This window comes from Hypomesus transpacificus, chromosome 3, assembly GCF_021917145.1.
Source record: "Hypomesus transpacificus isolate Combined female chromosome 3, fHypTra1, whole genome shotgun sequence".
Lineage (NCBI taxonomy): Eukaryota > Metazoa > Chordata > Actinopteri > Osmeriformes > Osmeridae > Hypomesus > Hypomesus transpacificus.
Window position 1 is genome coordinate 9,520,891 of NC_061062.1, and position 13,616 is coordinate 9,534,506.

Genomic DNA, 13,616 nt, shown 5'->3' on the forward strand with positions numbered 1-13,616 from the left:
TGATGTAAGACATCAGTACATGCTCAACCCATCTGATATATGAAAAGCCTGGATGGGGGGAACTAATGTGGAGTTTTTGGCAGCTAACGTATTGCTTTCTCCAACCTATGCTCTGATACGTGTGAGATAAGCCACGATCTAACAACACCTGGACAATGTTAACGCTCACACAGTCAAACATGTATTTGCACATGCACAAACCTACACACATTCTCAAAATCACTTTAAAATGTGAGATAAGTAAGAAAATAGTTGCACTCTCACTCTCTATTGTTTTTTATGATATTGGCATAAGCACAGGACATTAAGTATGTATTTCTGTGTGAGAACAGCATGTGCAGGCTATCCTCCTACAATAGACTAATATTACTCAGTTTTTGACGTTTTTACTTAAAACATATATTGAGTCCAGTTAATTTATTCCAACAAAAATAACAATGTTGACTTAACCCTACAATCTTCTGGGAGTAGATACAATGTGGGGCGAGTAAATTGTGGAGGCAATACCAGAGAAGCTGGGTGGCGCTAGAGGCCACAAATCAAGACAAGGATATCACTGAATCTCAGCAGTACACCCATAGATAAGAAACTCTTTTGCTCATAACGAAGCAGGGAACAGGCGATAATCCTTAGGATAGTTAGACTGACCTTTTGAAGCACCTTATAGTTCAATATTACAGATTCAGTGAAGTTCTGAAATTATAAATGGTCACGGGTTTTCAGTTATCATGATTCTGTGATTGAAATGTTTTTCAGTAATTCCGTCCTTTCAAGCCTCTTTCTTACCTTACTGTTTCAAAGATGTATAAAAAATATGTGTGAGTATTCAGGATGTTAGATGAGAAGATAATCTCAAAAATCAACGATGTACAGTAATAGTAAGGTTACAACATGTAAATTTGCACAAATTTACAGTTAAAAAGTTAAACAAGCAACAGGTTGGTGTGTGCCGCTATTTATTAGTCTCAATAAGCAATTCACTGGGTAAAACAAATACTGTTACAACACAAAATTATTTCTTTCAAAGCAATCTTGGCAACATGTTATAGATACAACTTCATAATAAAAAGACAATGATTCTCTCCTCTCCTGACAATTTTCTTCACTTTTCAATATAAAAGAAGCTTTTCACTCTTAAACCAAGCATTTACATTTGAACAAAATGCCCAGTCCAACACCTTTTTTATTTGCAAATGCAAAGACTTGTCAACAATAAATAATACTATAAAATGTACACAAAAAGATTGAGAAACCGTCACATGGTAAAACGTAAGATGATCTGGATGTCTGAGACATAGGAGTCTGAGTGCTGAAGGACTTTTTTTTTTAGCAAAATGTGAGGGTTCATACAAGTTACAGAAAGGCGGATCATCTATACATCAATACTAGCAAGATAACAAAGTTTTTTTTTGTCCATTTGGTTTTATACAAAGTGAGGGGGTCTTTTTTACAAGCAAGCATTGTCATCTGCACTATAGAGTACACAAGCAAGAGTTAAGGCAGCTTTTCTGTCTACGTTTGAAAAGTCACATGAAATGTTTCATGTTGTTGTTTTCGTACGATAAGTATTCTGCTCTCTCTAGATTTTGTATAGGAAGTTGTCATTGCATATTTCAGGCTGTTGACCAAGCCACCATCACTTCTTTTGACTAGTGTTGGAAATTACAGAAAACAGTACGTTTGCTACTCTCAAATCTTTTTCCAATCTTTCTGCCACAAAAAAGACAAACGAGATTATCTCAAATATATATATATATATTTTTAAAAATCATCTTCAAATGAATGTGTCTCAAATAACTGAACACGGCAGAGCAATACATAAACAGCTTGAAAGACAAATTATGCAAAGGGAGCAACTACTGTGAAAGTAATGCTAAGTGTGTGTGTATGTTTGTCGGTAGCATCAGTGTGCTAGCTGACAAAAGTCTCAATTGTTTAGAAGCACTCCCACGTGGACTGAGTTAACAGCAGTGACTGTATTAATTACTACTGCGATATCACAACTACATTGCACTGATTATCTCACATACAAATAAAGTGAATCAAAGCCGTAGTATTCTGTCCTGTCTGAATGTTTAGTTAAACTCCTCTTCGCTAAAGTACCAACATATTATCGTGAAAAGGTGTCATAAAGAGGTCAACAAGATGGCAACTATGTTCACCCTAAATTGACTTATTTCATGCCAGTTTTATACTGATTGTATAATAATGGGATACCTTTAATGAGTACATGACAAATGTTTAAGTCAGTCTCAAAGCACCTGGAAAATGTGTGTGATTCTATATGCATTCCTATCAGTGCTCCAGCTTAACAAGGACAGACTCACGCACACACACACACGCACACGCACACACACACACACACACACGCACACACACACACTTTCTATGAGACAGACAACCTGTTTCATTGTCTCAGTTTCAAGCGTCTCCCACATCTGGCAGGAGCCGCAGACACTGCTAGTTTCCAGTTTCAAGGCTATATCTGTCCTTGTCTCCTGCTCTGCAGTTACACAGCCGAGGTCAAGCAAAAATTGTGAAGAAATTGAATTTATTCAGTTTCTCTCAGAAACGGCTGTGCCTTTTGTTGTCACCGTCAGCTATCATCCTAGTAAGTGTGTGTGTGGTGGGCTATTATGAACAGAGAGGGGTGACAGACGAACACACACGCATACATACACACATCTTAGACCTCTCTCATGCCGAAGGCTTGGGTAGACCTACAGAAATATCCGACATGGATTGAACGTAGAAAGCGGGGATATTCAAGGCAATGACTACAGTGACACAAAATCCCAGTCTTGGCACAGGGCAAGCGGAGCCTAAATGCCTGACTATCAACACCCAGCAGATTGTGTTGCAGAGCTTACTCAGAGTCAACAGTCTCCAATCTGACCTGCAGTCTCTGATTCCCACTGGCTGGCACACGTTGAGACTATAAACCTATTGTCATCAGAGGATATGACTGGCCAGAGAGATAGAACTATGGGTGAGGGAACCCACGTTTGGAACATTTCATCAATCTGCCAAAAATTTGGATTTGTGAGCCTGTGTGCTAATATAAGGCCAGGCTAGTGTTGTAATTACAGATGTGGTGTGTGTTAACCAATCTGAAACCTATTTGGTGGAATCAGTCCATAATTTGCCATATTGTTTTGTCATTGTTGCAGATTTTAAATCCAATGTATGCTTCGCACTGAAAACAAGCCACTTATTTTTTTTTTGCGGGATTTAAGATTCTGTAAGGTATTTGGCATTTGATATATTATGATCTGCTGTCATGCATGTCAACATCCTATATGGTATTCTGAAACATACCAACCCAATAAACGCCTCATTCCATTATGTACATGCCGCTAACTACATAGTCGACTGCCTTGTGTTGTTATCAGAACCTACAGGACTACAATAGAGCCTGGCACCCTCGCATTAATGGAACAGGTTTGACACAACATTTGACACATTGTTAATAAATAAATTGAAAACATGTAATGACATAACTTAACACTGGCAAACAACATCTGGAGTTTTGGTTTAGACTGGTAAAACGTTTCAAACTTTTGATTCTTATTCCTTTTCAATTTGAAGACAGTTGGGCCGGACAGGTAGCCGATGCAGGTGTTTTCAGTAGTTTAACATTGCAAAAAGACAACAGAAAACCAGAAGGAGCTGATGGAAAGAAATTCTCTACATGCTGGGTTCCCTCATTGCTTAACAATGATGTGATTGTAATTCAGCATGTTACCTCCCTTGCACTCAGTCAACGAAGAAATACTCGCAATTTATATCAAGACACTTCTTAAAATCACAATGTAGAAAAGATGGATTCTCTGATGGGAGTAATATCTACACTTTGACTTCTTCTATCCTTTTCATGGACTCTCAGTTATCACAAATGCACACCGCTCCTTAACAGGGGGATGGCACAGACTTATTTCAAGATGCTTTGTGATAAGTAGCGTCCATCTGGACAGAGATTTGGATAGACTCATAACCCTTGGTTATCAGACACACAGATGTCATACAGCTTGACAAATGTATATTTATCTATATCAGTGATTATCACAATTACAAGTGAGCTGTAAAGTACTGTCTGACCACATCCTATATACTTTAGGTGTCCATGCAGTGGAGGTACAGATAAGCAGTTTCCTCCATGATTCAATTGCTAAAATTGCACAAACTCAACATCTACCCACCTTCATTTGCTGGTGAGTTTTTCTACCCTGTTGTCATCAAATCTGCAATTTTATTGCAAATGCTTGTCTTTTTGCTACACAAAGACCACTGACATGAAATAGTTTCAGTCTCACGGGGGCCTCACTCCAGTGGAGAGTGCATGTTGTAGGAGAGGCTCATGGGATCTACAAGAGCCGTCACCTCTCATCATCGATTCTCCTCAACAGTCACGACTCAGCAAAACAATTCCTGTTGATTGATACCCTTCCAAGGTGTGTCCTAGTTTGGTTGCTATATCCAAGTACAGCCAGCAGACATTGCTGACTGAAAGAATGATTGATGGGAAATTGTATTTGTTTGGATATGGGTTGGGATGAGCGTTTGTGCTAGTTGGGGAAATTGGGGTGAAGGTTGAGTGAGGAGAGCTTCACGTCATTTGACTGAAAAGCCTTTTCATATGAGACACGTTTTGTGCAAATAATCCAAGTAACGTATAATCAATATAAACTCATAATGTCTCTGAATAAACCCTTGCACACCAACTGAGAAAATGCCAGATGGATTTATTCATCAATTATTTATTTATATTCTTCTAAAGGGCTTATTGGGAAACATTCATATTAACGTTAATCACAGTCAAATGTGAGTTTATATTCATTTCACCGTCTCAACATTATTTGCATGCCTAAATGTTTCACTGAGTTAAAAGGGCTTAGTAATAAAAGGAATGGAAAATAACATTGTTGAGCAAACAACATTAACTCCTATATCTAGTTCAGGTGCTTCGAGGTCATTCCAATGTAGGAGTGTCCCCCTCCAGGTCACCCATAGAATTGCTGGTATGCTACTATTCAATCACTGTTTCTGAAGAGTCTCATAGCAGAAACCTGACTAAACTATAAATGAATGAGAAAAGATGCAACAGGCTTATTTATAGGGGCAGTGTGGGCTGAGTATCGACTGAGAGGAAACAAAAGGAGAGAATGGTTTCTGATCTGGGTCAAAGGCCTCCATGTCCCTTTAGAGTGACTAGTTGGCCTGTTGGATTGGTAATCTGCCTGTCTGAATTCCCATCAGGTAACAAGGCTGAAATGCTGGTAGGCTGGACTGTCGGGGTAATGGTGTTGGAGGGGTGGAAAGGTGGTGTTGGAGAGATGGTGTTGGGAAGGCGTCTCTGTAGAGGGTTCATGTCGTCCACAGTGCAGTGTTCCGCTGTTCTCACTCTGATGGAGAGCTGCCATTTATCTGGACTAGAATACGAAACAAAAGAGATAATCTACAATAAGAAATTACGTTGCATGGGGGAATAACACACAACCACATTTCTGGTTGCCAAAATAAAATATTAACTACAGCCTAATAATGGTAAGAAAAGCAATTAAACAAAATTTGAAGCAGGAGTTATCCTTTACAAGATCTGAATGTCTCACTTCCCTGGAAAAGTATATTCTAAATCAATATTTAGTTTTAAGTTCAAAAATATATATTTAGCTTTCAAAAAAACCCAAATAGTAACTTATCAGTTGAAAACATTGAAGATTCAGGTGTTTTAGGCAACATCAACCCTATGCTTTATTTCATGCTGTACTCTCCTAGTTAATGGTAATTGCATCCCAATAGATAACGGTAACTGTACTGTAATTTTGAAAAGGGATGTAAGTCCCCTTGTGTGCGGCACATTCACTGAACTTCCACGTATAAACTCTTATGTAACTTTACAGAACGGGTGACAGTCATGCGGCATCTTAGGAGTGGGGAAACTGGGAGAAGGCAGATCATGACAGACAGAGAGAGGGAGGGTGCTCTCTGGGTCGTCGATAGGGGACGCTTTCAGACCAACCTTTTCCGCCTCATTTGTTCTGATTGCGAATTCGTAGGCACCTCCTCTTTAGCGGCGGCTCCAGCTCTGGACTCCCGGCAGCCAGCGGTGCACTGATGCCACAGGACAAGATGGCCGTCTTGTCGGAGCAGGGCTTTGGCACAGGCTGGATTACTTCAGAGCCAGCCTTGGGCAGCAGGGGCAGTGCATAGGCGTGTTCCTCGTCCTCGAGACTGCCGTCAGGATCCGGTTTGCCTTCCCCAGTGCCCCCCGCCTCCTCACATGAGACCCGCTTACCTGTGTCCCACTCTGCTACTGAGCAGCTGTTCTCCTTCAGCGCCTCCCGCTCCAGCTCCATGTTGACTGGTCCGCCCTCTCCTCCTCTGCGGTCCAGGCACTGCTCCGAGGTAGGTGTGAGGAGAGTGCTCCGGACGGTGCCGTTGACTAGGACATTACAGGAGGTTACGGTGCTGAGATCGGTCCGTGTGGCGTTGCTGGGTGGAGGGAGCTGGTAGGGGTATGGCTCTGGCTGGAGCAAAGAGGGCTCTGTGCTGCAGAGAGACGTGTTGCCACTAGGAGGAGAGGCTGAGTCTAGCGGGCCATCAGCACCCTTCCTTGCCTCCTCCTCGTCCACAAAATCCTCGGGCAGGCTGTTGTCCCTCCCCAGCCCAGGGGCATGCAGGGGTGCTGGCCTGGTGGGAGAAGGGCTCAAATCCTGTTCTGGCTCCACTTTCACCTGGACGCTGGGCGTTACCCTCTGGATGACCTGCTGCCCCCGTGAGCGCCGGCCTAGAGTCAGGTCAATCACACCCTCCGTCAGAGAGGGGGCGCTGGAGAGGCCTGAGTTAGGGCTGCTTCCCGAACTCTCCTCGGCCTTCACAGTCAAGTCCACAAGGGAAGTCCTACTCCTCTCCGAACCAAAATGGCCGGGGGTATAGCTGGAGAATTCAGGTGAAAGCGGCCCTCCGGAGCTGGACGACCCCACCTTCCTGTCTCCATCCCCTCCAGACGAACTAGGGGAAAAGGTTTGTGTTTCCAGGGGCTCAGTAGATTCCTCCGAGGCGCTGGGAATGGGGTCATTGCTGTGTGGGTGGTCCCTGGAGGTCTTGGGGTTATATGGAATAGGCACCGGGATGGGGATTGGGACAGGTAAGGGGACAATGACAGGGTAAGGGACTAACAGAGTGGGTGGGGGCACCAAGGGGGCAAGGGATGGCATGCCAAAGTTCATCATTGGGGGCATAGGGATGTGCCCGTTCATCATGTTGATGGGGGGGAATGGGGGGTAGCCAGGTATGTGGAGACCTGGGTGAGGGGGCATCCCTGCCAGGTTGGCATTAGAGGAGGGGTGAAGATGTGGAGAGAGTAAGGGGCGGTGCATAGAGCTGGATGGAGGGCCAAGGGTCCTGGGTGGCATGGGCTGAGGGGGCCCAATGCCAGGGATCATGGGGTTGGACAGGGGACTGTTTGGGCCTGTGGTGTGGGGCGGGCGAAGGAAAGGTGGGCGCATGTGCTGCATCATCTGGTGCTCCATGAACAACGGCAGCGGTACCGGCCCCCGGGGAGTCATCACCATGGGGGGGCTGCCTGGGGGTACACCCATGGCAGGGTGCAGGGTGGGCACCGGTGGTGGGGGCAAAGTGGGGCTCTCATGGGGTCGAGGTGTCGGGTTTTTGGCCAAGGAGGGGGAACAGACTGCACCACTTTCAGAGGGTGAGGCGGCGCTGGAGCTGGAAGGGGCCAGCATGGACGAGGTTCCCCCCCCAGGAGATGGGGCCTTATGCCGCAGGTCCGTCAAGGGGGTGCCCCAGGATTCCGGTGTGAGGAGCTGCACTCCAGTGCCACCCTCTGTCTTGCTCTCCCCCAGGCCGTGCCCGGGGTTACACAAACCCCCTGGGAGTGCTGCTTGGGTCTCCTTGTAAAAGATGTCCATCTTGTACTGGTTCAGGCATTTGGCACTGCAAAACTGCAGTCTTCGCTCACCAGCACCAAAGTCCAGGTATTCCTTAGTGTGGCGGATGTGCTTGCACCAGTCACAGACCTGGAACACAAAACACACACAACAAAACACATCAGCTGATCTGATATGCTACCCACAATGCACCAACCTTAAACATTCTTTCTTCACACAGTGCCAACTTGATAAGTTCTAAGTACAGTAGGTCCTTGGTCTTTTGAAGATACTATCGTAGGTAGTCTATCTCTTTTTAAAAAAAACAAAATGTTTGCATGTGTGTCCATGAGTGCATGTGAAGACAAATTGAATCATTGCATCATAGTTGCAGTATGCAAACTTCATGAAAAGTTGGCACTTCAAGTGACACTGAAACTAAAAGAATACCTGTATTGCAGCTTTCAAATGTATTTTTTCCGTTCAAACAAAGAATTTCCATTTACACTTCCCACCTCCCTATGCAAAGTTAGTCATTGATTGAAATGTGATGTCGGACCAGGCAGATTAAACAGATGAAGCCACAAGGAAGAGGTTTTCCCTGTAAGATAGTACAATGCCTGGCAGCTGCTGTAGCTGTTCTGAGTGTGATCTGGGCAGGCTAGTACACTGTCCAACACTAGGGGGTGAAACACTTTTTTCTCCTATGGAACATGTTGTGTAAGCTAATGAGGCCCTCTGAGAGTTGTTTAGCAACACAGACAGCTACGTGCAAGTGGAATGTAAATTTCTAATTTTGGAGCGGCCTGCCATATTCCAGCCACTTATGTTCCAGCAGTCCTATTCCAGCCAATCACCTTTGGTGAGGCAGGACTTCCTACTTGGCTTATTTTGTGACACCACTGTCAATCTAACTCAAGTGCCAAAATGTAGATGAGAATTGAGGGCGCTGTGTCTCATACCTTAATTAATTTTATACTGTTACCTACTGCGGCTTTAATCTTAAGATTTATCACTGTTAATCTTAGGATTGATTTCTTTATATCGTGCTTAACGGTACCATGTGGTCAGGTTTGAAAGACTTCTCATAGTGCATAAACCGACAAATAGTAGGAAATTCACTGAAAGTTCAGAATTTCTCCCTTCAAGTCATAATCTGATGAAGAACATTTTTGTTTAACAAAATGCATATGGATTTTATCAGGAGCGTAGCCACAAGGGGGCCTGGGGGGGCCTACGACCTCTCATTTACATGTCCGGCCCCCCAGATTTCTGATTGCTTACAAAATAAAATCAAACAACTGTTGACATATATACATTTTTTTTTTATACAATTCTGGCATTGCACCTGGATTGAACAGTTTTGGATAATGTAGACACAGAAACACACAGTCCCCACTGGGCAATGACTCAGTCTGGGAAGCTCCTGATACTGCGGACTGCTTTCCAAAATCAAAGTCTGCACTAAACTGCATATGATTGGTTGGACCTCCAAAATGCCTAGTCACTAAAACTCATTAAAATGACTTTTGGTTCAAAAATGTAACACTGACGACAAGAAATGTATCTCTAGTGCATAGATAGCGATAGGTGAGTCCTGAACATGGGCCGATACTCATCAGGCCACACACAGCTCACTCTGTCAGCCCAAGGGGGAGGTGGCAGAAACTCACTGGAGATAATTAAGGCATTAATCAGTTGTCAGAATCCTCAACGACATCCATCTATCAAACAGACCCTTAGTCCCGCAAGCAGAATGCTAATAAGGTGCTAGAGAAAAACTAGGTTTGGATTACAGACATAATCATCTTGCACACATACACCAACACATCTGTAGATATGGTACAGATAAAGTATATTTAAAAGTCCCGTTGCCCCTTACAAATACCCTATTGACTTAACAAAGTTCAACTTTGACTCTTAGAGAAAAAATTCTGACTTCTTAAGTAAAACTGCTCAAGTTAAACAAAAACACAGTTCCCAGACCGATTACTATTTTGAAAGTGTATTAAATTTGAAGAATTTAAACAACAGGCATTTTCAAAATGTGAACAATTGGTGCTTCAAAATCCACAAATTGCCAAGTGTTTCATAATGCATCAAGACCAACACTACTGGTGGAATTGACACGCAACATTGTTTTGGCAGGGCAAGTGCCCATGCAGCAGCTTGGTGTGCTGTGATGGTGGTTATTCAGGTGAGAGATCCATACTGCAGTCACCATCCCCTGTCCACATCAGCCATCATCTCTTTTTAACTGCCTGCTTAATCTTGTGAAATTCAATGAGCCATGGCTGAATAGGAATCAAAAGGTGTTCTGTGAGTTGAGCTTGATGATGGCAGACCCGGGATATTTTAAATAATAAATGTGTAAAACATTTCTTGAACTCAAAAAGACAGATGGGGAGCACTTAACGACTTTCTGCACTGCGAGTGAAATTTCACTGTGCATTACCCTAATGGAGTTGTTTTTTTATCTTTCTCTCTGCCTCTACCTCTCTCTCTTTCACTTGCACACAGATGTTTGCTGTTGAATGTAATTATGGTCATTTATTTCAACCATGGCCGCCAAACCAACGGTTGCTTTGGTGTGGTTTATCTATTCACTTTGCCGCAATTAGCTTGCTTCCTAGCAAGCGCAAAGAACATCTATGGTCCTTTTCTGTTCTGTTCCCTGATCTTCTTCTGACCCTTAAACATGACCAATAACATCTTCCTGTATACTCCATCAGGGCTTGAGTCATACTTACAGGAACATTTTAAGTTTACACCTACTTCAAATAATTATATATAGCCAGCTAGCTAACTGATTGAATGCCCATATTTTCAATAAATCTAAAGTGGTCAAATAGTAGTGAGTATTTATCACTGGTCATTGATATATACTGCAGAAGTTTAATCTGATAGCTCATTGGTCGGGTTTATGAGTTATGGTTGCTACTGTGGCCCCACTGGTATGACTATACAGATTGCTATTGCACGGAAAGTCACAATGGTCGAAAGCATGAGTTAAATGCATACTCAACACATAGAAAAGGTTCATTAGTCAACATCATTATAATACGTTAACAAAAAACACACACATACACATGCACACGCACTCAGACACACACAAACTTCCACATGACACTTAATAACTTCCTGCTATTACTGGAATCTGAGATTGTACGATATGGGAGTAATTTTAGGGGGAATGTATGTTGTTAAATTCAGGTAGATATTACTTTGATGTTTAGATAATGTTAATAGCTAGTTAAGTTAATAATAAGCTAAAAGTTTATAACTGTTTCCAACAATTCTAATCTTGAAAATATCATAGCCTGTGAAGTGATTTGTTGTCATTTCAGTAATTGAAACAGAGTTGAAAGAGAAAAATATTTTAAAAAAACATGATGAAATGCATGTACACTTCAATTCTTGGATTGAAAGTCAAAAGTAAAAATCCCAATGTCACATAATGTTGAATGGAAATGAAAAAAGCTATTTGAATGGAGAAGAAAAATGTGTGTGTGACCCTCTAACTGTATTTGAGTAGACTTGAGGTAACATTTCTTTTTACAAAACAACATCAAATTAATACATTATTTAGCACATTCAACAAGACAAAATGAAAATCTAGAACAGTAGCCATCAAACTTAAACTCTATCTGGTGGTTAAATGTTTTAGTCCTTACAAGAACATCGCTGTTTGTCTTGAAGACAAGCCTGGGCGTATCCTTAGCATAGCTGTGCTGGGGTAATTTCTCACCAAGGCCGTCTTCATCTCTCGCCTGAGGGGAGAAATAACGGCCTCTTTTTACGAACGGACAAAATAAACAGGTGAACATAAAGAGGGTAAACAACAACAAACTGATAAATGGAAAGACACTGACAGGTGGGAAAGAATATTCATAGTGATTTGGTGAGCATGCATTGTTGTGGAGTCCAGGGATCTCTTCGTAAGACAGCCCTGTGGTTGTGTGTGTGTGTGTGTGTGTGTGTGTGTGTGTGTGTGTGTGTGTGTGTGTGTGTGTGTGTGTGTGTTTATGCGTGTGCTTTTGTGTGTGACTATTAATTTAGTTTAAATTGATTATTTAATAATTTAATTATTTTCAATAGATTAGAACCATTATACAGAGAAACAATAGAGAAAAACACATTAACTCAACAATTGTTTCATTGTTTAACTCGCAATGAAATATTGAATCAACTATAGCATAATTTATAACTTTTCAAAAATATTGATCAAAAAAGACTAATAAGAAGAGAATAATTGAAGGACCACTTCATTAAATCACATGTTGAATCTTTACGTGCACGTTTTTTACTTGTCTTTAAAAATACAAATACGGACAGACACACAGCCACAGATGTGTCATTGTGTCATTATCTGGGCTCCATTTTGTGCTGTGACCCTCTGGCCTGGTGCCAGTTCATTTACATATAGTGCTAATGAGGTGTTGGCACTGTGAAGAAAGTATGTGGGGTGCTCCCCCCACACACACCCCCACCCCCCCCACACACACCACACACGCACACACACACCCATACACACTCACATAAAGGCATACACACATCCACACTGGCACATCCACACATGCATACAATACATCCAAACATGCACACACGCATGCACACAGACACACCCAGAGTGAGGCAGATACAGAGCAAGAGCCAGACACAAAGCTTTGGGCGCAAGTTCAGTCATTCAATCCAAGCACAGATTCTCTCCTACACACCCAGCTAAATATTATTTTACAAAAAAACATCCAGGCCATCTCAGAATTCTAGCAAGGTTTTAATCCTCATTGGTCATGATTCTATAATCTGTAATTTTTGGGGTGAATGGATTTCTATCAACTTCTATGAGCTGAGAATGGTAAAGCACAACCTCACTAACACTTCCCTTCACCGTAACAGTCGTAGGAAACAACTGATTTTGTTAAATGAACCAATACAATACCACATCCTGGGGCACTTGTTGACATTTGACATTTGACTATTGACATTTATCCAAAGAAGAGATGCAGTTGCTTGTGGCTACAGTAGCATAACCTTGTGCCAGGAAGTTTCTATTCATTACTACTGTCCGTCTAATAATCCACTGTTTAAACATCATCTCAGGGTCTCACCAGCGGGTAGCGAACAAGCTGGTGACTCCAAAGCCCAGAGAGGCTGGTACACCAGCTGTCCCCGTGTTCATCTCCATCTGGGCACGTGTGCCTTCCCAGGTGTGTGTGTGCGTGTAAATGTGTGTGTAAGCCAATCACCTGCCAGGAGAGGGGTGTTTCCCCAATGGACAACTGCAGCGGGTATACCCCCAGAGCTGCACACATTCCCTAACGACTGGAACAGCAACAAAGACACTCGAGACGTTCCAGCTGAACACATGCACACCGTATCCTGAGAACGCATCCACTTCCCATTTGTTGGAGCCAATGTCCAGTTTTTTCCCAGGTGTAGCCTCATCTTAAAGTGTGTATCTATTTAAAGTTTCAACTCCAGATTCTTCAATCCCTCAACTCACCAACTTTTTTCAGTCTGTTGTTTTAGTTTTAATTGCTAGCAGCTATGAGATAATCACCATTCACACTGTGCCCTGCAGCTGTGTGGAGCAGACCTGAGGGCTCTCTGAATCACAATGTAGACAGGCAGCACACACACACACACACACATGCACACACGCACACACTATTGACTCTGTCTTTTGTTTTATGAAGCATGTGTCTATTACACTTCAACCCAATG

At 42.6% G+C, this 13,616-nt stretch overlaps 1 protein-coding gene across 6 annotated transcripts in view; it reads right to left on the reverse strand.

Moving 5' to 3' along the window:
- Nucleotides 1-947: 947 nt before the first annotated feature.
- Nucleotides 948-13,616, reverse strand: part of sobpa (sine oculis binding protein homolog (Drosophila) a) — a 32,962-nt gene continuing 20,293 nt past the window's right edge. For 4 of the 6 annotated variants that reach the window (XM_047018296.1, XM_047018295.1, XM_047018293.1 and 1 more), the window contains 3 exons: nucleotides 11,564-11,659; nucleotides 6,020-8,039; nucleotides 948-5,429 (listed from right to left, as the gene is read on the reverse strand). In XM_047018296.1, coding sequence (XP_046874252.1) covers nucleotides 6,030-8,039; nucleotides 11,564-11,659 — 2,106 coding nt within the window. In that variant the 3' untranslated portion in view covers nucleotides 948-5,429; nucleotides 6,020-6,029. The remainder of the gene's footprint in view (nucleotides 5,430-6,019; nucleotides 8,040-11,563; nucleotides 11,660-13,616) is intronic. The other 2 variants (XM_047018298.1, XM_047018297.1) reach the window with 2 other exon arrangements.